The 25,394-nt window shown below is 37.8% G+C and overlaps 2 protein-coding genes across 4 annotated transcripts in view; one reads left to right on the forward strand and one right to left on the reverse strand.

Annotated features, from left to right (window-relative positions):
- Positions 1-11,617, reverse strand: part of LOC137579033 (capon-like protein) — a 54,213-nt gene extending 42,596 nt beyond the window's left edge. Inside the window, exons 1-2 of one of the 3 annotated variants that reach the window (XM_068292705.1) lie at positions 11,433-11,617; positions 5,164-5,926 (exon numbers count right to left, since the gene is read on the reverse strand). In XM_068292705.1, the coding sequence (XP_068148806.1) occupies positions 5,164-5,265 (102 nt within the window). In that variant the 5' untranslated portion in view covers positions 5,266-5,926; positions 11,433-11,617. Of the gene's footprint in view, positions 1-5,163; positions 5,927-11,017; positions 11,412-11,432 lie in introns of those variants that run through there. The other 2 variants (XM_068292703.1, XM_068292704.1) reach the window with 2 other exon arrangements.
- Positions 11,618-16,068: 4,451 nt separating this feature from the next.
- Ir67a (Ionotropic receptor 67a) lies at positions 16,069-17,538 on the forward strand. The gene has a single exon (XM_068292926.1). It carries the CDS (start codon positions 16,069-16,071, stop codon positions 17,536-17,538), a length of 1,470 nt encoding a protein of 489 aa, XP_068149027.1.
- The last annotated feature ends 7,856 nt before the right edge of the window (positions 17,539-25,394 follow it).

Here is a 25,394-nt window from a genome sequence, read left to right on the forward strand (position 1 = left end):
ACAGCCACAAGGAGGCGATTTGCCTTGGACTTATCTGATGATCTTTTAATACCCTTTCACAAAAAGAAGCAGCTTATCAGTTTTGATCACAACTTTATCTCTCTTTAATTATATATATTCTTGATCAATACAAGATCACTCGATACTTCAGGGGCGCACCTTTCGTTAAATTTCACATAATCTCATAATGTGAATCTCATTCATTAAGTTAAAGGCTGCTTTCGATTTCAGAGATGGTAAATATTTACTCAATCTTTTTATGGTTTCATATTTTCCTTGGTATTTTTTGTGTTTTTTTTGGTTTTTATAAATGTATTTTTATATATTTAAAATTTCATCTTCTTTTTTTTGTTGGATTTTGTATTTTGGTGATGTTGAAAATTGGAAAACATGCGTTTCACCTTCGCCTTAATTAATATTTTGTGTATTAATTTTTTCCACATTTTCCTCTTATTTCTGTGTGTGTTATTTTTTTTATTTTTTGTTGTTATTTAACTAAAAATAAACAATAAACGAGGCGCAAATATTTTTGTAATTGAATTGGGAAATTGGCTAGAAGAATCGGCTAGCGAGCTGGGCAACAAATAATTCAATTAAATATAGTAAATTAATTATTCCATTTATTTCGGGACGGTTTTATAATGAGCGTAAAATTTAATTTAAAATGAAAAGTATGGGAAATATTTTTACATAGGTATATGTTGTTGATGACAATTGACAATTCTCACAGGGAGGCTAACGATAGATATAATAATTAGATTTCAACTATTGACTGACAATAATATGTACAAATATATGTACCTATATGTGTATCTGTAGATATGTTTATTTATTGTATGGGCAACGAAAGAAGACCGATTAAATAAACCACAAACAAAAGAAGGAGAAGAGAAGGAAACCGGAAAATGTTAACCATTATTTATGTGGCAAATTGTCTTATCGTTCAGTGTAAATATTTGTCTTTATTTCTAAACATATAAAAGTATTCATAAATTTTCACCTAAAACTAAAATAAATAGTCCCTAACTAAATCAAGTGATAAAACTTTAAACAATCTGCCACAAGAGGTTTGTGTTGGCTTATTTATGCATGCGTGTGTGTGTGTGTGTGTGTGTGTGTGAGTGTGTGTGTGTGTGTAAACCATTTGAGAGAATCATTCAAATAATTGATGAGAGAGAAAAGGATGAATTCACCTGGATCCCTCAGGTCTGCTCTGGCTCTCTTTCTCTCGCCCCTTTAACCTTTTTGTTCTCTTTAGTATCTCTCAGCAAAAAGTCGGAAGTTGTTTAGCCAACATAAATCCACATGAACCGAAAGAGGCAAAAGGGCATTTAAATAAATATTTGATAGAGAGTCGGCTGCATAACAAAAGGAAAAATCACAGGAAAAGCATACCAACAACAAAAAACAACAAGAACAACAGCAAAACACAATAAAAAAAAAACCTAAACAGTCAAAGAAGACGAAAAAGCACAACTTTTCTATATAGCAAACTGAAAGTGATGGATATCGACTTCAAGACACCCTGTGGAGCAAAATTCAAAGATCTCCCCATATAACCACAGCAATATATTTGCCCATAATATGAATTTTCAATCATCTACAGAGCAGAGATAAGACAAATGTGAAGAGCATATGGGCTAAGAAAAATGTCAAACTCTGTGCAACCATGGGATAATGATGATGATGGGTCAAAGCTGGGTCAGCAACTGCCTCTTAGGTCATATTTTCAAATATCCTGAACTGGATATGCTCACCTAAACACCCTTTGCACATATGTACAAATGTATGCGGCGGGTTTAAGGGTATGATAAAGTTAAGCATACGCCATGTTGCCAACGAAACAAACCAACAAAAGCCAAAAACCAAAAAAAAAAACAACAACAAAAAAAAAAAAGAAAAGCGAAACAAGGCCTGATTCCATGCGTGAGCAAATAATTTATACACCTTTTGAAAGATTTATGCGTCGAGGCCTGCGGCGAGGCAGAAAAAGCAATTTCCAAAGCGTGAAATTCAATTAATCTAAGCAGAAGCAGAAGCATCAGTCGACAAGTGGCAAGAGCAAATGCTGTTATAGCCTGGCTAACTTCATTAAGGTCTTAACAAGTTTTGGTGTCCTGTCCTACCTATATACAATATACATATACATATATACTTCCTACATTTATAATCAGCCAATCGAAATCACAAATGAGTCACACACACACAAATTTCAAGATGAATCAGATGAATGAAGTAAAGATGCAGCAAAATGCTGACAATGCAAAAAAAAAAACACCGAAAATCAACTGAAGGCACTGCAGCTCCATTCAACCATTCATCCATCCATCGCTTCCCCCAGTCGTTTTCCATCTACCGTTTTGTCTTTTGTGTTTGTTTTTTTTTTTTTTTTGGGTTGGCTCAAGTCAAGCATATAGTAACGTTAACGGTATTCTTTTGCCTCCCTCGCCTTTTGCCCGCTTTGCCCCCCTTGTTATATATGTATGGACATTTGTGTTTTGTTTTCTTCTGTTTTTGGCTAAAAGCACAGAAACACAACACAAAACAAAACAAATAAACAACAACTGAGAAAAGCATAAACAAAACGCCAAACTGCAAAAGCATAACAAAAAGTGCAAGAAAACAAAACGAAGAAAACGAAAAACAAAATGCAAAAACTTTGTTTTTGGTTTATGGAAATATGCAAATAAGTTAACTATGAAGGTGGAGGCAAACCCACGACAAAAACAATAGCAACAACAATCAGGTCCGGTTCTGACCTATTGAGGAAGGGGCCAAAAAATAACAGGCAACAGAAAAGGATTAGGCGAAAGGACGAATTTCAGCTTTAGGCAAGCTTTCACTTGGCCTGAAAATAGTAATTATTCCATAGCACATTTGTGTCGAAAGTCCAGAAAATGCTGCCATAATTATGGCTCTTTATGCTCGTATTCCGAGCCTGGAAAAGGCCAACACGTGTAAAAGGAAAAACTCTCCTCCAATGCTTTGAATGGCTATGCAATTTCATCTATTGTCAAATGCAAATTGTTTGGCTGTCTCCCCACTATTTGCCCCACTGTCTCTCACTATATCTACATACATAGGTATGTATGTATATAACTCTATTGGTATGTGAAAAATTGAGTGAATTTAATTGCCATTTTGGCAGCAGGAAAAGAAGAAATTATGCAAAATGCCTTTAATCCCAGACATTGTTGCATACCAACATTCATATTCATGTTGTGTGCATACGTGAGAATAATATATGATTTTCATACAACAAACGAAAAAAAGGAAAATCAAAATTGGAAAAATCAAAGCTCATTGAACCTGACTGGCGGAAAATCATTTCCACACTCTGAACCGTTCATTCAAAAGAAAAACAACGACAAACCAAATCTGACATTAAATACCCCGTAGATTTGAAAAAACGGGTATATCGAGGAAACTCATTGACAAGTTATAGATATAGAAATAACTATGCAATCTACTTAAACTTGAAAGTGGGATGAATGATGAAAATCATTATTGAAAATCATAATGATCGCCGCTGGCATTAGAGGGTAAATTGCAGTCGTTACATACGCTAGACCCATATAAAACAAAAGCACAAAAAAAATAAGACTAAATGCAGTATTCTGTGGTTGGTTTTTAAATGAATTTGTGGCCAGTGAGGAAAATTAATTGAAATTGTTTGGTCAACCGCTTGTAACCTAACCATGATCACAATCACAATCACAGTCAGAAACAGAAACAGATACCCGAAAACAGAAACAAAATCAGAATCAGAAGACTCGGGCACAAAATCAACAATTGGCACGCAAACAATTTCCACACATTGAGCAAAAATAATAAACAATAAAAAAGCCAAAAGCAAAGCAGGCAAAAACAGAGAAACAAAACTAAACAAATGCTCATAAAATGCGAGAGTCTAAATAATTGAACATGAAAATGGAAATTTTATTATTTACAATATCATCTCTGCATGCATTAACCACCCCCTCCTCTGGCTACCCTCTCCATTGCCATCCCCCCTGCCAACATCTATGCAATCTCACTGTCAATGCGACAGTTGACTAACTCGTGCTCGCTGACTGTTAACGTGACTGAAAAACTCGGGGGAAAAGCTCGAAAAACTAAACAAAAAAAAAAAACTCTTTTATTTGTTGGCTTCCGTCATGAGTGGCAACAAACAGCTGCAAAATGTCTCCATCTCCCTCTCTCTCTTTCTCTCTCTCTTTCTCTGTGTCTCTCTTCTTTGAGAAAATGCGGTAAATATATTTAATTGCAATTTGGCATTTCTAAATTGTTTATTATTGTTTTTAATTTCCAATGATATGCAACAATTGCAAATGGAAATCATCTTTTGTTCGAAAAATCCAAAATTTTTGCTCTGCCCCATAAATTTTGGGAAAGCAAATTTAACAACCACTAAGAACCTCTTGCCGATAATATATATATATATATATTTATATATTATTACTAGTTATTTCTTTAATATGAACAAAAAATTAATCAACATTGACGTAAATCCATCAAAATATCATTTAGAAGTTGTCATTCTTCACAAGAAAGTTTAACTAACTGAGCAACTTGGAGCTTATTTTAATAAAATCAATAAAATCTTACGAAGTTCTGAATTCACACAAAATATTGTTAAAGCACAAACTTTAAGACTAAGAAGAAAAAAAAAAAGCAATAGCCTTAAAAAGTTGAGTTCATTCGGACTTCGGAATAAAATGCAAGGCTTTCCCTAAGCCCCTAAACATATGTACATACATACATATGTATATACGATCTTCTTGACTATTCATGAGGATTATCTTTTAGGTTTCATCACTAATGAATGAGACGGAGGAGAAGTTGTTCTTCAACCAATTAAAGTAGTAGAAAATCATCATTAATAGTTCATTTTGTTTACCGAAGCATTGCTAATTATAGTTAATCGTTTTTCAGTTCAACTTCAATGATATATAAGATAAAATTTCATATAAATTGATAAACTTGAAATAGACCAAGTGCTATTGGTCTAGGTTTGGATTTATGTAGGTCAATGAACTGCGAATCTAAATCAAACGTCTCATTGATGTGTTTCAGCGTTTACAAACGCAATTTTGAACCTGGTTAAAGGATCTCAACGTCTATGTTTATTCCGATTGTTAGATTATTCATTTGAATACTCACTTTGGCCTGAAATGTGATGCCATGGAAGAAGGCCTGCTCGGCATGCAGCGGAACACGCAAATCCTGATCATCTTGTACCAGATCATATGGTGTCGATGGCATTCTCAGATAGTTTAATAGCACCGACTCGGACCACTTGTAGTATCATGAAATTGTTTTCATTTTTCTATTGCTACGCTTGTGCAGCTGATGGCGCAATTGCCATAAAATGCCACTTGATGGCCGCCGCTTTGAATGGCTCTGATGATTCGTTGCCTGATGTTTCTGTTGTTGCTGGTTGATGCCGCCGCTGCCAGCGGTTGTAGTGGCGCTATTGGTGGTTGTGGTACTGATGTTGGTGGTGCTAGTTATTGTGGTGCCGCTGCTGGTTGCGATGTTGGTCTGTTGGTTCATGCAAATCGTTGAAAAGCGAGCGAAAAGCGCGCTCTGTGTTTCTTGTGATTGATTTGTTATGTTTTGTATATGTATATATATATATATATCTGATATATATATATATATGATTTTTCTTCCCACTTCTTTGTAGCCAAGAATCTGCTGAGAGAGTTGAGCTCTTGCTTAATCTCAATTTATGAGCTTGCGGTTTTTGGTAAATTGATTTGCGTCAGTTGGTTTCGCGGGATACTTTTTCCCCCTTAGTTTTTTCTTTTTTTTTTTGGCTTGTTTCGTTTTTTTTTTTTACTGTTTTGCTTCTTCTTGTTTTTGGGTTTTGCGTTTTATTATGAAATCCGCTCATTCACATTGGCAATTTGTGTATATCTGCCTGCAAATAAATAAATCGAAATGAAAGAACATTGAAAACGTGTGGAAAATTAGAAAGGCAATCCATGAGTTGTTGTAGTTGTAATCAATCGTAGACCTAGCCTAATCGCTTTGACTTTGTGTCGACTCGATTCGATTAAAGTGAGTCATTTAAGCGAACTTTATTTTCTCCCCATTCGTACGATTCATCGTACGTTTGTTTTGGGGCTAATGCTTTGAATCAGCGGTGTTTCATTGGAAATCCATGCTAATAATCATGAGCCACAAATTGAATCACAAAATAGACAAAGCCATCAAATTACACTCGCAGAAAAAGCGTGGTAATCGATATCGATTGAAAAGCAATAATGGTAAACATTAAAAATAACATTAGATCTCGCCACTGAACGATTTAACATGTCAATTTATTGACCTTAAAACTTTTAAAACAGTTTCCATAAAACTAGCAATCAGCTTGATTTTTTATATTCCATCGTGCTTCAATAATTGTATATACGGATAGTTAATCATATTTATCATTGCAAGTCAAATGATAACATTTCAAAAAACAAAAATCGATCGTAACAATGTCCAAGAACATCTTGACAAAACGAACTTTAGACTTTGGCGGAGTTTCTTCAAGTGTCGAAGAAGATGACACCTACTTGCTACCTACACACATACACACACGCACACACACACGTGGTCGTGGGGTTTGTCTAGCTTAAAAATTTGCTTGCTGAATTTGTAATAAGGTTTTGTCTGCCGCAAAATAACACAAAAAAAGAATAAAATAAAAGAAAAATTGTACTCTCTGTTTAACAGGAAATATCTGAATCTGAATTGAAATCAATTGCTGGTGTCTCCAGCCTTCGAACATCATCTTTGGCTGCCTTCGGTTTCAGCTGCTGCTGCTGCTCCTCCATCTTCTGGTTCAATGGTGGCGACAATTTTCAAAGCCAGGCCAGAGGGTCATGGACGTTTACCCATGTAAATGACAAAGCGCAACAGCAAAGACAACAACAGCAAAAACCAAAATAAACTGCCTCCAAAAGTTGTTGTTTCGTTTATTTGTTTATCTACCAGCTGCCTTCTCCTTCTCCTCCTGTATCTTGCCTCCTCTTAAGCCACGAATCTGGCATCTCGAGTCTCGAATGTCTCTCGTATTGCCTGGCATAACAACCACAAAAACAAAAAACCAAAAAAAAGGGACAGCGAGAAGAAACTTTTCGAAAAGCCACCTAAAAAGATATACCCGACACTCTCGACTCACATTAACTTATCAATTTTGGTGTCGATTGAGTTCAAATTGCAAACGGCAGCAGCAACGGCTTCAGCTGATGCCACCAACTTTAAGTATCGAGGGCAATGGGTTGATAGGTTGACACTTTTTCGGGGCGCGACATATAAATCAGCTTTGGCTTATAAAGCAAATGATATAGAAATAAAGGGAGGCCAAATAAGAGAGAGCAAGAGGGAAAGATAGAGAGGTCAGTTTTGTTTTGTATATACTTGTATGCATATGTATTTTTTCTGTTGGCCCGCATTCAATGTGGGATTAAGGTCTCTAAATGGAATTACAAATGGGGTAGGAGAGGTCAAACAAATGCTTCAAAATTTTTCAAACAAAAAGACAAACCCTTTGTAGTTAACAAAGGCCTAAATAACGCTTAGAACTAAACTGATCAATTTAACGCTTTAAGTTTTCGACACAGTTGTTTGATTTACTTCTGGCATTGCATTTCAAGTCCTGCAAAGTTCATTGAGCTGCCTACGAATACCTTGTTTAGTATATACCTATGTACATATGTATAGTTAGGTGTTTATCTTGATCCATGGTACAAAAACAAAAAAGAAAAGAGTTTCAAATATAAAGGTAGTTCAACTAGGTAGTTGTTAGCCATTTTGTTGTACACACACACACGCTGATACAGACATAGTGAAGATAGAACCTATATAACACTTAGTACCACGCACAATGGTTAAGCCTAGGCAAGGTTCAAGTACCTCAAGAACAGAGAATGAGAGCGAGGGGAAGCTCAGAGGATGGGGGTACACAAAAGTGGAGGAGCACTTAACACCCACCCGTCTCACAACCTCCTGCTGCAATGCCTGGCCTCAAAATGGTGAAGATGATGATGATGATGATCATCGTTACCACTTCTTTTTGTTTCCACACTATTCCACGCACGTTCCTAGTTAAGTATTTTTCTAGTTTCATATTCTACTCTCTGTTCTGTTCTGTTCTTTCTTTCTTTTTGTTTTTGTTATTTTTTTTCTTTTAAAAGCATTTTGTTTGCTATCAACTGCAACTGCAACTGCTGCGCCTGCGCCATGTAGCAGAAGAACGACAAAGCAAGTAGTGGCAAGAAGAAGGAAAAGAGACAGAGAAAGAGAGAGAGACAGGGACAAAGATAGAAAAATGTATAATCAAAAACTTGTATCGCCTGCAAGTGAATGACTTGGGCCCAGAAGCATTCAGACCAGACCAAACCGGTTTTCTGCCTCTTTGGCGTCGTCGTCGTCCAAGTCGAAGTCAAAGTCTTGGTAACATATACGATTCAGACGACAGACTTCCTTTCCGGTTCTTGCATATAGAGTGTAAGTGAGTAAGAGAGACACAGTGAGAGAGAGAGAGAGTGAGAGACAAAGAGGGGGCCAAAGAGCTGCAACGTTGGAGCACTGTGACGAAGAAGGCTGCAGGCAGAACTGCAGTCAGCTGCAATTTGTAGGGGTGTGTGTGTGTGTGTTTGTGTGTGGTAGATGTTGTAGCTGTTCCCCTCTCTTTCCCTTCCCTTTCCTCTCTCTTTATTTAACTCTAAGTCTTTCTGGTAATTACGTAGCAAAAAAACAGCAACAAAACAAAAAAAACATGCGGAATCGGGTTTTATGTTGTTTGAAACTGAAAATATTTTACATTTTCTGCGCAGTCGCAGCAGCCTTAACCGCCCGATTACCACTGCATCCACCCCGCGCACCCGTGCATCGATTGCACTTGCTGCAGATTATGCAAGGAGACAACAACAACCACAGTAGAGAGAGGAGGCACAAGGTGTGGATGCACAGGGGGTGGGCACAGAGACAGAAAAACGAAATGAAACGGAATGAAATGAAAACGAGTTGTTGTTGTTATTTGCGTTTTGCGGGAAAACTTGAAAGGAAAATTGCTCAAATTTTTCTTTTTTGCCAAATAAACATATGTGATTACCAATTATAAAGAAGCAAAAAACAAGAAAAAGATGGCTAAAACCAGACAGAGCCAAGCAGCCAACCAGCTAGCCAGCTGCTTCATCTCCTTTTTGGCCAATCTCTCATGGCCAAGGCATCAATCTTGTTTTCGATTTCAAACATGGGAATCGTCTCTTGTGGCTAGCTATCTCTTTCTATTGTTATCACATTCTTCGTCTCTTCCTGCTCTGTCTATCTGTCTGTGAGTCTGTCCCTGTATTATTCTTGTTTTCGTTTTTGTTGTTTTCTTATCCCGATCGCCTTTGTCGTCTTTGTATAAATTTATGATGCCCAGACAAAACTGAATCAGCCAGAAGAGAGACTATACGAAACGAGACAAAACGGGATGAGGAGGCGCTACCGGAGGGGCGAAAGGAGGCTGGTCGAGCAATGCAAAACTTTTTCGTTCTGTGTATGTATAAGATACTTTTCGCTGTTGTTGTTGTAGTTGTTCGGAATGAACATTTGTGTTACGCGCCTATAAATAGCAATCGGGGCAGCCACACGGCTCATCTCCTTCTCCTCATTCTCCTTCTTCATCTCGTCATCGGCCACTCCCGCACCTGAACCTGCCCCTGCATCGCCACTAGAATTTCCACCTCTAAACACACACACAAACGCACATACACACTCAAGCATAATGAATGTTTTATTTTTTTTCCAACGATTGCAAAATAAATGTTTTAGTTAAGAAATTTTTCTGAAATGTTCTACATATAAATATTTCTTTCTCTTCTTGCTCTCTCTCTCTCTCTCTCTGTCTCTGTGTACCTCTCGCTATATGTATGTATGTGTCTTTTAGTCGAAGTAACCTTGACTAGTTCTTAAACATGTGTAACTTCTTTTACATAACTTTAAGCTAAAGGAGCCGACAACACAAATGAACGATCAATGCGAAAAACGAAAGGTAACAAAATTGAAAAACTACAACAATAAATAAATATACATTAAGGCAACAATGACGTATGAATACTCTAAAAAAGCAAAGATTTTCTTCTTTCGTCTTTTGATTTATTTATAATTTATGAATGTTTTAAATACTCTTGGCCTGTAAAGTTTATTTTCCGGATTTTTCTTTAAGCTGTACTTTCAAAAACAAAAGACCCATTTCATTCTTCTCATCGCAATAAGCAGATAAACAATTTTTATATCCATTGAGTCGTGATGGAAAGGGTTAAGCAGACTTACAAATCAAATGGATTAAAACCTAATTAGGATGGCTTTGGACTTTCAAGCTTTAAATCATTGGACCCGATTTTTGGTAAGGGCATGGAATGGCATGGAGAATGAATGCAGAAAAAAAAAAGCTATCAGCAATTTTGTCATTATCTTCATATTTAGCATTGATTATGCTGCTCTTTCTGCTGCTTCTGCTGTTGGTGCTGCTGCTGCTGCTGCTGTCTTGGGTTATGTGTATCTCACAGATGCATTTCTTTGTTTTTTGGATCAAAACACATTCGAAATCTTTCGTGGCGTTTTTGCGTTTTAATATTTTGTGGCATATTTCTTATAAAAATAATAATAAACACAATGGTAAATTGGCAACTGTTTTAGGTAGTTTTTTGGCACACAGTCAACAGATAGAGACAAAATGCAGAGAGAGGCAGATAGATAGAGACAGAGCGATAGAAAGAGAAATTGAGTGTGTGTGAGAGAGAGAGAGAAATAATAGATCTGCCGTTTAGAACATATTCTCCCAGTGGGTAATCAGCTTGCTGACTTTCAATTTCACTTACTTAGCATGTAAGCGATGCTCGTTTTTATTTATGGCCAGTAAGTTATATAGTCATATAATTTCACAGTTATGCTAAATACACACACACCATTACACAGAAACACATTCACACACACACACAGATACAAAAACAAAGACAAAAACACCTACAGCTTGGCTTAGGTTCATATGGTTGTTTCCTCTTCTCCTTCTTCTTGTTTTTTTTCCTTTTTGGATATATGTGATTTTTGTGGGCTTTTTTTATTTTGTTGGTAGGTTTAAAAATTAACTGCCAATTCTTGGAAGAAGACACTGAGACGACGCCGTTGCCGTGGCCGCTGACGCCGCTTGGTTCTACGACCAAGAGTAAATGTTAATAGACGCCGACTTGTTGCTATGTTTAGCCTTTTGTTTGACTTGTTGTGGAAGTTTCTTTTCCCTGTCTCTCTGTCTATCTCTCTCTCTCACTCTCTCTCTTTGTCATTCGCACTCTGTATCCCTCTGTCTTTGTATAACTCTCGTCACTTTGAATATTTTAGAATTGTTTAAATTTCGATTTTTAACGGAAAGATTTATAATATTTTACCTTTCCACAAGAACAACAACAATGAACAACACCACGGAACAACGACAAAAAAATGTGACAAAAAAAATAAGGTAATCAACAAACAAACAAACGAAACGGACGTTATAATTCTCGTGTAAGAGATTTTCGTCGTTTGAAGCTTTCTTAGGGACAAACGCCTTTATTCACGTTTACGTTACGTATACGCCGCTACCAACCGACTGTCTGTGACTGACCACAACGAACGCCGAACACAAACTGAAGCGCGCTGCCAACGCGTTGCCGATGCCGATGCCGATGCCGATGGCGTAGCCGAAGAAACAAGCATTGCGACGCCAAACAACAGGCAGCAGATTTGCCTGCTACTATTGTCGGTGTATACATATACGTATGTATACAGGGTGTTCCTGGTAGCAGCAACAGCAGCAAACCAGTTTGCCATGCGGTGGCTCCCAAAAGCAGCAGGCAGTTTCTCTTTGACTCGTGTGTGTGTGTGTTTCGGGTGTCTCGGATGTGTCTCTCTTATATATCGGCTCTCCCTCTCTCTCGCTCTCTCTCACTCTCTTTGTGTTGCTCTCTTTGTCTGCGGATATGCGAAAGCGAAAGCCATTGGCCAATCAAATGGCTTGAATTCCACGTGCTTTTGAATTTGGTTTGCTTACGTTTCGTTACCGTTACGAGACCAGACCGAAGCCAATGTGATCTGCCTGCCCGCTTGCTTGCCCGTCAGCTGCCTGCTCTCTGTTTTGGTTTTCCATCAAGTGTTAGTTACTCTTTCTCTCTTACCACTTCGCGAGCTAAATTGTTTAAACAAACATCTAAGAAGATGTTTATTATTAACAAAAAAATTATATACAGGGTGTACAATCTCAGGCACATTTCAGTCCGTCAAATTGTTAATATCTTTATCTTATGTGATCCTCAAATCAAGAACTAGTTGCGGTACTCATAGCGAAAAAGACACCAATAGTTATTTCATGCTAACTTTACCAACTTTACTTTAAATTTTATTTATTAATTGAATAAGATATTGAGTTTGCCCGAAGCGAAATATATCACACAGAGAATCATACTAGATGGGAAATCCTACGACATCCAAGGAGATCTAATATTTTTAGGATACAATGCGACTTAGAATCAGAATAAAGAGTAACCTTTATGACCGAATATGGTCTTTGATAAACCATGAATGACTGATTACGTTCACATAATTATATTGTCTTACTGTAAATCTTTTGTTCCGAATACTGCAATTTTGATAGATTTCAAGTATTTTAGGAACGTGTTGTTTTATATGTATGTACTTAACTTAGCCCAAATTATAGGATTCCGTTTATCCAAAGGAAATTAGTATTTTAAATAGGTGCTTCAAATGTGGGACTCTATGTCGCAAACAACAGTTTTTAAAACACTTCCAAGCGCTGTATTGCACGGGAATAAATCAAAACGTCTTTTTCTATCCATAAACTGAAAGTCGTATTATCTACATTTATGCTGGTTTTTGAAGCCATTCAAGAGAGTCCAGCAAAAGGTGAACCACAGTCCTATTTATAAAGGTGTGGATCATAATTTTTTGCATTTGCAAACCGCACATGGCCAACTATTGTAGCATCTACTTAAGGCACATACTTAAGGCAAGGAATGCGCAAAGGGGGTGCGGCAAAAATGTGTAACAGCTTCTTTTCATTTGGCCACAATCTCATCATATGCCCGAGCTGAGTGTGAGGTTCGTCAGAACAACTCACTTGGCATATTTGCGTGGATATATCCACGCATAACTCAACCCGTCCACAACCACTTTCATGTCCACGTCCTTGTGCTCCAGCCGCTGACATTTCTATGCGACGGCGATGTATTCATGGGAAATATGCAAAAACCCTCGCCTGGCAGCCGCAATCATTTTCCATGGAGGAGACCAACCACACAGAGTACAGAAAACAAAAAAAAAAAAAGAGGGAAAAAAAACAAGAAATAAAGGATGACAAACAGGCGAACAAACTCGAAAAGGATGCGCCAGATCAGAGCAAAGCAAACGACACGGAACGATGATGACAAATGCCACCGCCAAGGACGACATACAACATGCAAAAACTAAACTGGGCATAACTTGGCCGAAATTGGCTGCGAAAAGTGTACAGAGCAATCAAATATATATCTAAATATATATACATATATATGCATGTACTCCTATCTGTGTATTCGTACTATATACAAATGAGATAAAAGAAAACAACTCGACGGAAATGTGGTACAAGTATCTTAGGTAGCTGTTCTTCCTTTCCTCTTCTTATTTTCTGTTATGTTTCTTTCGGTCCTGTCTTTAATTAAAAAGCCAACTACAAAATGGCGGAATCAGTTTGAAAATGGCTAAGACCGACCTTGTCTCTCTTTCTTTCTCTCTCTCTCTCTCTCTCTCTCTCTCTCTCTCTCTGTTATTAAAGTCAAATCAATTAATTGCGCCTAAAAGCAGGCAGCATTTTCTTCTTGTTCATCTAAGAGATGTGAACATATTTGATAAGCCATAAATAGCAATAAATTTCTTGTCACAGCTGTTGTTGTTGTGATGTCGTGCTGCTGTGTTGCTCCGTCGTTCTGTTGCTTATTTTGTGCTTTGTCTTAACGCTTCGTTAAATTTGCATTAATTTATGTGACGGTCGGGCAGCCGGAACGGTATGTGTGTGAGGCATGGGGCGTGGCTGTCTGCCTTTGACTTCGACTTTGACTTTGACTAAACGAAATGGTCTGACAGAAGGAAGAAAGGAAATTAAAATGTAGGCAGAGCTTCGGAAAAATCAATCAACAAAGCAAATAAATACAATTAATGTTACATTAAGTATACGGCATGTTGTATCCCAACGTCCTTTTCCCCGCAAAAAAACACCAGCCCTGCCCATCTTCCAGACGATTGAAAATTGTCCTCGTTGTCGTTGTTGTTGTTGTGCGTACATTATGCTTGCTGGCAACAATTCTTTTGCAATTTTTATGCACATCAACGCAGAGGAGAGGAGCAGCGCGGAGGCAGCTCCTGCTTTATGCAAATACACGGTGAAAAGAGGCCAGACGACATCTTTTACCATAAACCTACAACTCCCTTTCCCACTGCCCCACACTTGCTGCTGCTGCTGCTACTCCTTATGGAGAAAATGTATGAATAAAATAAAAATCAAATATGCACTGGCGTGTAAATTAATGTGTACAACACTCAGACATACATACATACGACCCGCCGACTCACACAATATTCACATTCACTTTATGCATAATTTTATTTTCACAATTTTTTCCTTCCTTTTTAGTACTTTCCTACGCTCTTTTTTTTGCCGTGTTTCATCTTTCTCTCTCATTCGCTTAACTTGTTTAATTGAAAGCAATGAAAAATGGCACACAAACAAAATGGAAGTGCAAACGTAGAAATCATCAAGCATCATCATCGTCATTATGTTTAACTAGAAAATTGAAGAAACATTTATATATACACAACTATATGAGTGTGTGTGTGTGAGCCGGAAGTGGAGCGAAATTGTTGGAAAACTTTTAGAAAGAGCTTAACTTTTTTCGCCCTGCCCCACCTATACTTTTCCGATCCCCCCAAATGAAAAAAAAGGTGAAAAACGGGAGGGAAAACGGGACACCAATTAACAATTTTCGACATAGAAATTATCGACTTTAAATTATGCAAAATAAAAACAGATGGGGTAAAGTAGGAAAGGGATCAACAAACAAAGAGAAAAAGAGGAAGACAAGGAGAGCAAGAGACAAACAGGGAGAGCAAAAAGAGAGACACTGCTAATAATATTCATAGATCTAATATGAAACAGATGTATGCAAACAACCAGGGATAAAACAAAAAAAAATGGAGGAAATTTAAGATGAATAGAATGAAATATGGATGTGGCGACAATTTAGATTTGCCCTATAGAAAATCAATTCAGTTTGCCCTTGCCTTCTCTCCACCTTCCACTTTTCATCAAGATGCCATTTACCACTCTAATGGAGAACCCCCCACCTTTTTATCCACAGGCCTCTGGCAAAGCAAATGTTTTACCTCTGAAATGAGTATTCAGGAAATTGAGACAAATTTATATAATTTAAGTAAATAAATTGACAGAATGTTAGAGTCCGGTTATATTTGCTCAGCCGGAGATAGAAGCATAGACAGGACTTGAGGCATATAAAAGCAAAATTGATATGTCCATATGCAATTGAGAAAATCGTTCGTTTCTGACAGATATCTATCCTGGTAATTGTAAGTGAGTAAAGGCCATTTAAGTTGAGTTGTAAAACTCAATGTCGATGATGATGGCGACAATGAATCATTTACAATGTTCACTAATTAAGGCTAGATACTAGAGATAAGAAACTGGTTTTATGGACAAAGTATATTTGCTTCTTGTGGTCAGTCAACATGTGGACGTTCTCAGTGTTGGTACTACCTATTCTAGTTCAGCTGCAATTAAACGAGACTTTATTCAAAATCTACGAGGAGCGACCCTTTAAAACACTTTTAATACTCAAACACAGCCAAAGTACAGAAAATTTTGAGATGACACCATTAGAAAGCGGTCATCCCGTTTTAAGGATTTCGGAGCAAGGGAAGTACCCGCTGACTTCTAGCTATAACAACGAAATGGTCGCTCTGATTTATATAAACCGAAACATGGTCAGAAATATTGAATTGTGGGTGGCCCTGGATCAGAATCTGCAGAATATGAGACATGTACGATTGATGTTCATTATACAGGAGAAAAAGCAACTTGAATTCATTGCCCAAATGGCCGAGGAAATGCAATTTTTACAAGTGGCTGCCATACTGGGAAGAACCCTTTATAGGCTGAAACCTTTCTTTGTCCAAAATAGGTGGCATATAGTTCGTGACGGTTTCATATATTCGAAAGTGAATGATTATCAGGGTAATTTATTACTAACTTTGCCCGATCAGTTTCCACCACGTTCGCTAGTTTACTATGACAAAGAGCGGCAGCATCTTCGGGCTACTGGCTATGTGACAAAACTGATAGAGGAATTTGTGAGGCGCTACAATATAACACTGCGCTGGGAACGTTCCATACAGCCTGAACGGCAATTATCATTGATTCTATTGCGGAACATGACTTTGAATCGAACGATAAGTTTGCCTTTAAGTCTATGTGGGTATGAGGCACCCAGCGAGATGGGAGTATTCTCGTATCCCTACGATTTTTCCAAATGGTTCATCATGGTCCCATGTGCCCAGGAGATACCCACCGCTGAAGTGTACATTGTGATCTGTAGCCTAAAGCTTCTAGCAGTTCTGATTGGATGCTATTTTATATTCGCCTTGTTGGATAGTTGCTTTGGCTGGTTGTTGCTCGAGAAGAAATTCAACTGGAGTAGTAATCTGTGGTTTAACGAACGTTTAATTGCCGGTATGATGGGACAATCGTTCAAACTGAATGCCCACAATATGCTAAGCTCTAGGGTGACTCACGCCCTGCTTTTTCTTCTGGGCCTCGTAATAAGTACCCTGTATGCTGCCCACTTAAAGACATTGCTAACTAAGAGACCGACACAACGGGAGATTGCCACATTTGAAGATCTAAGAAATCGCCATGATGTTAGCATCTATTTCGATGAAGCCGAGCGCTTCTACCTCAACATGTTTGATGGTGCTCGACCCATGGATACTATACGTTCACGCATTACCTATCGCCAGACTAAAGAGTTTCTTGCTCTGCGTAATCGATTGAATAGAAGCCGAGCCTTCTCCACCTCAACCGGAGAGTGGCTGATAACGGCAAAACGTCAGGAATTGTTCGAGAAGCCATTTCACTGCTCCCATAGTGGCTTGATGATAGGAAACTTCATATTGTTATCCGTGCCGATGCAAGCCAACTCCATATACGAGCGACCATTGAATCGTCTTATACACAGGGTGCACACCACAGGACTTTTGGGCCACTGGAAAGAACAAACTCTTCGAAAAATGACCGAGCTGGGCGAGATCAGTCTTAAAGATCCATTTCATTACAAAAAGTTCCATGAGTTCAAAGTGGCCGACTTGGCTTATGTGGGCCTATGTCTAGTGACGGGTCTTATTCTTGGAATAATCACATTTGTAATTGAAATACTCTTTGGCCGACGATCTTAATACAATCATTCATAAAAAAAAAAATACATACATATATACATATACATATATACATATACATATGTAGCTTGATTTACCATTTATGTCTGCATTTATATAAGCTTTAATTGAGTAGATCTCTCATTTAGATCCATGTAAACCAAAATGCATTCAAAATTAAAGTGTTGTGGTTAGTCGTTGTGTTAATGTCTTTACCCCTTTGTCTACAGACACACACACACACACACACACACACACACACACACACACACTATGTATACATTTAACATTGTTGGTTGTGGCATAAAGTTGTGTCCCTTGTCACACAGAGCAGCGTTTTAGGAAAACTTTTGCAATATAATGCACGTAAAAATGACAACAAAACAATGTACATGCCATGCTTGCCGCTTCGAGAGATGAAACTGGAACTTTGGGTCACATTTGAGTGACCGCAACAGATATAAGTTGCAACCCCAATTCCATTTGTTGATTTGTTTTATTGTGTAATGGGACCCAGCTAGTCTTATTCCCCCGCTGGTCAATAGTTTTTGTTTTTGTGCTTTTTTTTTCCACTGAGACTTATCATCACTTAAACTTTAGCCGTAACAGGATGCATTGTAAACATGCCAGGTTAATCAGCGTCGAAAAACTTTTAATTAGACAAATTATAAAGTTGATGGAAACTTGTAAAACTTGCTTACATACAGGTACATACATATTTACAAATGGCAAGTGAGAACAGGGGCAAAGGAAACCAGCTTGTAAAAGTGCCGCCGCTAAGGCGAAAGCGGGCAAAAAAAAAAAACGCGAGCAACTTTTGCTGATGCTTGAATTATTAATCATTTTGGTCAAGGGGTTGGCCAAACTGCGGGACATAATCATAACAACAAGCGAAGGTAGCAAAAATTGAGGACCTTCTGGCTACTAATTGATGCATTTGTAATGGGTCTCTTGTCCCACATACTTGCCAACCTAACCTGTTTGGAGCATAAGGGTCGTAACAATAATACACTTTCTATTATGTCCTTTGTTTTTGGAACGTTTTTTTTTCTCTTTCAATCGCAAAATTTCACAACAATTCTTAGTTTTATTGGCTTAAAAATATATACTTGCGGTTAACAAACTTAATTTTTTAAAGCAAACCTAAACTGTTTAACTGTTTTGAAGTTAATTTCCGGCATTTCAATGTGAATAGGAAGAAAGATTTGTATTAACTACAAATTGAATAGTGAAATTCTGTGATGTGAGATAGTTCAAGGACTTGTCATAAATAAGTGACCCACTGACCGACCAAGCGACTGTCGCAACCGGGAAACGGATATAGAATTTCAGTAATTCTCTTCAATTTGCGTTCTCTTCTCTTGATTTTTGCGTTTTTTTTTTTTTTTTTTGTGCTTTCCCTTTCCTTGGTTTTTTTTTTTTTTTGCTGTGATGAGTGACCAGAAATGTCGAAGAACTCTGTCGTCGACCTCAGCCGGAGATGGCGACGCATAAAAAGGAAATTGCCAAAAAAAGAGAGAGAATAAAAGGAAAAGTCAATGCCAAAGAATTGGCCCTGTTGCCAGAAAAAGTTTTGTATTTGTTTTTATTGGCGTGAAAAATGTAATAATGGATTTTTCCGAGTATCTGTGTGTGTGCCAGAAAATGTTTTCCCCCCCATCAGTGTAAGGCGAGCGCGAGAAAGGGAGAGTATCATATTGAGGCATATGTTTTGTCCGCTTGAGGCTGAGTTTTGATGAAGTTATATGTGGCTGGCAACTATTCCACATATGCATACAGACACAAGCACGCACACTGACAAATATACACCCACACATATCCAGTAGTTATATATGGTTATACTTACCATAGATTTTCTACTTTATAGCTGTAGCTTTACATGTACAAAATATGTAGCATACTTTTTTGGGTTCATTTTTAACATTTTCTATTACCGAAAAAGTGGCCATTATTTGATCCGTTTTTAGAGAAAAATAAGCATTAGTTTTTATAAAGCTTATAAACATATTACTTGTTCAACTTATTGACTAATAATAACGTTTTCTGACTTTAATTAATTTAATCTTATTTTTTAGCGTAATTACTTCCGAGAAAAATTCCCTTTTTTTGACTGTAATTGGTAAGTCAATATTCCAATACTTTCATTCTACTTTCATTTGTCCGTGTTCAATACACAATTAGTAGTGTATTTGGACTTGAGTTTTGTTACTTATATCCTTGACAATTTTGTCACTTTGCCATTACTTTGTTGGCCGCCTTCCTTTTCCTTTCTCTAACTCTCTTTCTCTTTTTCTCTCTGTCTCTTCCACGCTTTCACTTTGTCTGTTTCTTGTGTTTGTTTGTATGTGTGTGTGTGTGTGTGTGTTGTTTTTGTTTTCTTCTGCTCGTGTGAAAATGCGCCTAAGGTCATGGTCAAGTGTCCGTGTTATGTGTGACAGAGAAAATTCCAGTAGCATTTTCATCTTCCTTTATATTGAACCGAATTGGGCAACAATTTGTGCGTTGCTTTTACTTTAATTTCAGTGACATGCAATGCCAGAGCGTTGCCTGGCTCAATCAATCTTTTGAGCAATTGTTTTTCATTTTTGCCCAGCACTCGAAAAGTCACTAAACAATTTTGTTCTCGATTTGCGCGTTTCGAATTCAATTTGGTTTTTGCATTTTTCATTTTGCATTTTTCACTTAGTCAGTTCTGACGTGCAACGAGTTATAAAATCGAATTTATTGCAGTTGAGTGGATCCAGTGGATAGTGGCGCCTCTGATGGTTTGGTCGGTCTAGATGGTGATGCAGGAGCAGGAGTAGCAGGCACCCATGCTGAGTGCAATTTTTGATTTGGCAAATATGCTTTTTTCGTTGCTTTTTTTGTTTTTATTTATTTTTTTTAGGAGAATGTACGAGGGATAGGTAGAAAGCGTAGGAGAGAGGGCGGTTTATTGTGACCGTCAACTGTTCTTAGTTTTTGACGTTGATTGAATTGACAGTTTCCCGAGAGCACTTTTCTCTGGGGATCATTCATATTTATTCATCTAACTGAGGGCCCATCTCCCATAAAATAGAGTCGGTTTATTAATTCTTTTCGTTGTTTGTCCCTTACTGAAGGATGCCGATGATGATGGTGATGAGGATGCTGTGCGGTTGCTTCTCGTTGTCCTGGTAGCCAATTTGTCGACTTTGCTTGTCCATATAGAACTAGTGGAACCCCTCCCTCATTGTTGGCCCAATAATGTGATGGGTGTGTGCGTTTGTGTTGTGCCTGTGTATGCTTATCTAAGCATGTTAATTGAGTTATATCTGAGTTTGGTTTCATCCTCTTATGAGTACCTAAAAGCAGGCAATAAAAAATATGAAATACCCTCAACAATTTCAACATTTTAACATTGGTGAACAAGTGTCGACACATTCAAGTTGATGTCTAGAGTACATTGCGGCAAGCCAAGCCAAGGCAATTGTTACCAATATATAAGTATATAATAGATACATATATATTTATACGTTTGACAAGCATATGGAATACTTGATAGTCCAACAAGCTGGCAAACAAACATGACAGCTTCAGCCACTTCAAAGCTAACTCTACTTGGTTGCCAGCTGACAGAAAGTTCCAGGAGGACCATCTGCCCTATTGGGCACAGTAAAATGACAGGGCATTAGAAATGGACTTTTTTTTAATTTCGATAACAATGAATATAATCAAGTTAAAAGTATCAAAAAGTGTTAAACGAATTGCACAAACTTCGAGATTGATAATGGATTAAATACAGGTAAGCCAAATGATAGCTAATAACAGATAACTCAATCTAATTCTTACAATCTTAAATTAGCTCTTTTGCTGCGATCGGTCATAGAGACTTAATTGGCTGATCATCTCCATTTAACACAGGTAAGCTCTCAAAGATTTGTTCTACTCATTCTTCATTGATTCTATTTAGGTCATTGCAATCGATACGTTTGAAATCGAAATAGTTTCTCGACATCTACGATGGCACTCTCCTCAATAGTTTGTGTGAGAGAGAAAATGAGAGAAAGTAACATAGCAGAAAGAGATGGATGGAGGCAAAACTTTTTGATTATCTCGACAAATTAAATGTGAGAGACAATTTATTTGCCTAACTTCATTTGGAAAGTTTTTTTTTTGCTGATTTAAGTGCAAATTGCTAGTCATTAAAACTAATTAAAACAAATTTAATTGCCTTTAAAGGGCGAACGTGTCAAATTAGAGCTAAGGTTAGATTCAACGGCCACTTACCCAAGGGAAAAACAAATACAGTAACCAGCAAAAAAAAGTTAAAATATCTACACGTGACTGTGCGAGCGAACAAACGACAAACGTACTCCTGGCCAAAAAGAAAAAGTCAACGCGAGAGAGTCAATAAAAAGCCAAATGGCCATAAGAAATGTCCTCTCGCAGGAGGAACTCTAAAAGCAACAACAACAACAAGCAACCAAGTAACCAACCAACCAAACATTCCAACTTAATGTGCCTTGAAAGGAAACAGGAGCAAACAGCTAGCAAACAATGGCAAGAAGAAGCCATAGCAGCAGAAGCAGCAGATGAACAAACTGTAAAATGGCTTTAAAAAGGAAATATTTAAACCGAAAGTTTTTGGTCAACTTTCCAGGGGAAGGGAGTGTGGGGTCTGCCGAGTCTGAGTCTCAGTGCAAGGACAAAAAGCTATTGTTGTGAAATTAAATTCCAACTATGTTGGAGTCCTCCTGGACTCCTCCTATACGGTATAGATGCTTTGGACCTACCTGGGCAAGGCAAGCAAGTCCTTTTTTTTTGGCCAGAAAGCTGCTTTTGTTATTTTTACACTTCATTGCCAAAGAATTTACTTTGTGTGTGTTTCATTCGCCTTTGTTTCCGCCGCAAGGGCAGGCAAGTGGAAAGATAAAACTTGTGTCGACTTAGAAGTAACACTCCCTCACCCCCTTTTGGCCCGGCTGACCCTACCTTTCCTCTCACCATCATCCTCAACTCCATTTCCATTCGCCATACAGCATTCTATTCCATTTGGCCCCTTGCTGTGTGTTTTCCTTTCTTATGCTAAAAACTTGGTCTATTTGCTTGTAGTAAGCCTGTCACTGAACTGGAAAACCATCTCATTCCGTCCGATCTCCTTACCCTCTGGCCCTCTACCTCTCCCTGTGTGTGTGTGATACAATTTTAGTATTTTATGTTCCCGACCCGCCCATAAAGGACATATTTTTCATAATTCTCATAGGCCTGACAACAACAACAAATAAATGATAAGTAATATACATTTTATGATGGAGGGGCGTGACAGTCAGTCGATAAGGCTGTCTGCTAACTTCCTCTTGCCCGACCACTCACTCCATCTTCTGCTTTTTTGGATTTTTTTTTTTTTTTGTGTCATTTTCATTTTTATTGAATTTGCACCTTGACAAACATTTGCCCTGATGTTGTCCCTAACATTTTGATGATGATGACGATGCCGTTGTGGATGCTGAATGCTGGATTCATGAGCAGATGATATGGAGATTGGAGAGACGATGATGATGGGCTTTTATTTTTTAAACATTTTTGACATTTGCATGCCGCTTTTATTTAGGCATCTTCCTTTGTACAGATGTATGTATGTATGTAGGTAGTATCTATGTATATTTATTTTGACAGCAACCGTATAAGATTATTATCCAACATGTAAGTTTTAAACTTTGTTTGTTTTCTTCCCGATTAAAGGCCCAAAATGCATACCAATTTTAAATTAAAGTGTAAGAAGAACATTCCGTGACCTAACTTGAGATTCTAGCACCAAAAAACAATGATCGAATCAATGGCGGATTGAAACAGATTTAAGTATTTAACAACAATTATTACGTTTTTTATTTCTGAGAACATATTTTATGCTTAAAGCGTAAGGCTTTAAGTTAAGCGTCAAATTGACAAGTTTCTGGTTTGGTTTTGGTTCATTCTTTGGTTGCCTTGACGTATACGTGATGTGGACAAATGTTGCCAGCGCGCTGTTTTTTTTCACATACAAACACACTCACACACTCACACACACACAAACACATGTTGCAGAGTATTGGAGGTTGGGAACGGTGGGCAGTTGTATGGGGGTGTTTCATGTATCGCATTGCAGACAGCAATTTCATTTGAAATTTAATGCCAAGTTTGAAAGGCAACGCGTGCCTGGCATACACATCCACATCCTGGCATCTACATCGTAGCTTATACATTTTTTGTATAATGCCCCTCTCCCTTCACAGAGCCCTATCGCGCTAACATCTCACGCCGCCTTTCTCACCCCGTCTCACCCACACATTAAAGCTCATTGAAAATTTTCTAAAAACAACTTTGTTTGCTAATTAAAAAAGTTGGCCAAATAGCGTGAAATTTAACAGCTTTAAATACGAGAACGGCGACGGCGGCTGGGGCAGCGTCAGTGGAGATGGCGCCAACATTCAGCCTGTCACAAATAGTTACCCAACGTCTCCGACCCCAAAATCCTACTCTCTCTCCCAAAACAATTGCTGTGAAAAACCCAAGGAACCGGGAACGTGCAATGCATATTAAGTACGAATTTTTCAGCTCTAACGAGTTTTTTCGGGGCTAAATGAATGAGACTAGTGAAGGACATGCCTGGCATTTGATGAAACAAAATGAAAATGGCTGCAAAAAGCGCAAATTAAATACCAAAAAAAAAAAAAAAACACACACACAATACAAAACAAAGGAGATAGCATATAGGGAAGGAAGCAACTCATAGTGGGCAGATGTTGATAAATAGTTGAAAAAGCAATGTACATACATAAGACATGCATGGCTGATGATTAGCAACAAACTGTTGAAGTTTCAACTAACGAAATTTTTGGACCCACAATCAATCAAAACAGTAGTGGGGGGTAATGCGAAAGGCGCTGATAAAAGCTGCAGCTGAAGCTGTCATCAATCTTGTAACCAAATGAGGCCACTGTGTCGTATGCGTAATGCGTGTTGGTATAACAGATTGTGTGCATGTGTGTTAAACTAATTAATCCTTTTTACCGTGTTCCTCGAATGCGATGGACCCCTTTTCGAACTAATCGTGCGTAAATGATGAAATGCATAGCTTGTGCGTATTGAATTGATACCTCATTAAGGTTCAATAGTCCTTATAAGAATAACCTTTTCAGGTATCTTAGGGTCAACTGCGTTCTCTCTCTTTTTGTCTCTCTCTATGTTAGTGTCTAAAACAAGTTTAAAAAAATTAAAGTAAACTAGATATGGATAAGATTAAAATAATACATACGCAATGTGTTCATAAATAAAATTTTATTCTTAGTTCGAAGTTACTAAAGTAATTAATTATTTCGACTATGGTCTTTAACACATATTCACCGGAATTCAAAACGAAACCCATTATTTTCTTTACTGCCAACCATTGCTAGCTACTTATCGGCTTGTTGTAACTCAACGATACTTAGTGAAGGGAATAAAACACAAATTATGGTTGATGGCCTTGGCTTTTATGACGCCCACCAAACAGTGGTTTCAAGGTGAATGAGGGGCAATTTCGCTTATAAATTTCATCAGCGCTCCCAATGGGCGCAGTGGCCTAATGGCTAACATAATTTTGTGCGATATCCTGTTCAACCACATCGAAGCTTATAGTAACCATAGACGACATGAAAAACTGTTTTAAGTATATGCAAAGCCGAACATTTGATTCATTCTTAGGAAGTGTCATTTTTAGAATTTCGCTTCATAGTTAAAAGTCTGCTAAAAGTGCTAAAAGTTTAGCAGGAAAATGGATATATGGAAATGCGGTCAACTGGAGGCAAAAGAAAAATGGAAAAAGAGTGGAAAACATTTTCTAGTTCTACTCTTCCTTTTTCTCTATCTCACTCTATCTTACTCTGTCTCTGCCTGAA

This window comes from Drosophila tropicalis, unplaced genomic scaffold (genome assembly GCF_018151085.1).
Source record: "Drosophila tropicalis isolate 14030-0801.00 unplaced genomic scaffold, ASM1815108v1 contig_694, whole genome shotgun sequence".
Taxonomy (NCBI): domain Eukaryota; kingdom Metazoa; phylum Arthropoda; class Insecta; order Diptera; family Drosophilidae; genus Drosophila; species Drosophila tropicalis.

Excerpts from the sequence above, each read along its gene's own strand:
- Ir67a (XM_068292926.1), top strand. The coding sequence starts at position 16,069 with ATGGTCAGAAATATTGAATTGTGGGTGGCCCTGGATCAGAATCTGCAG.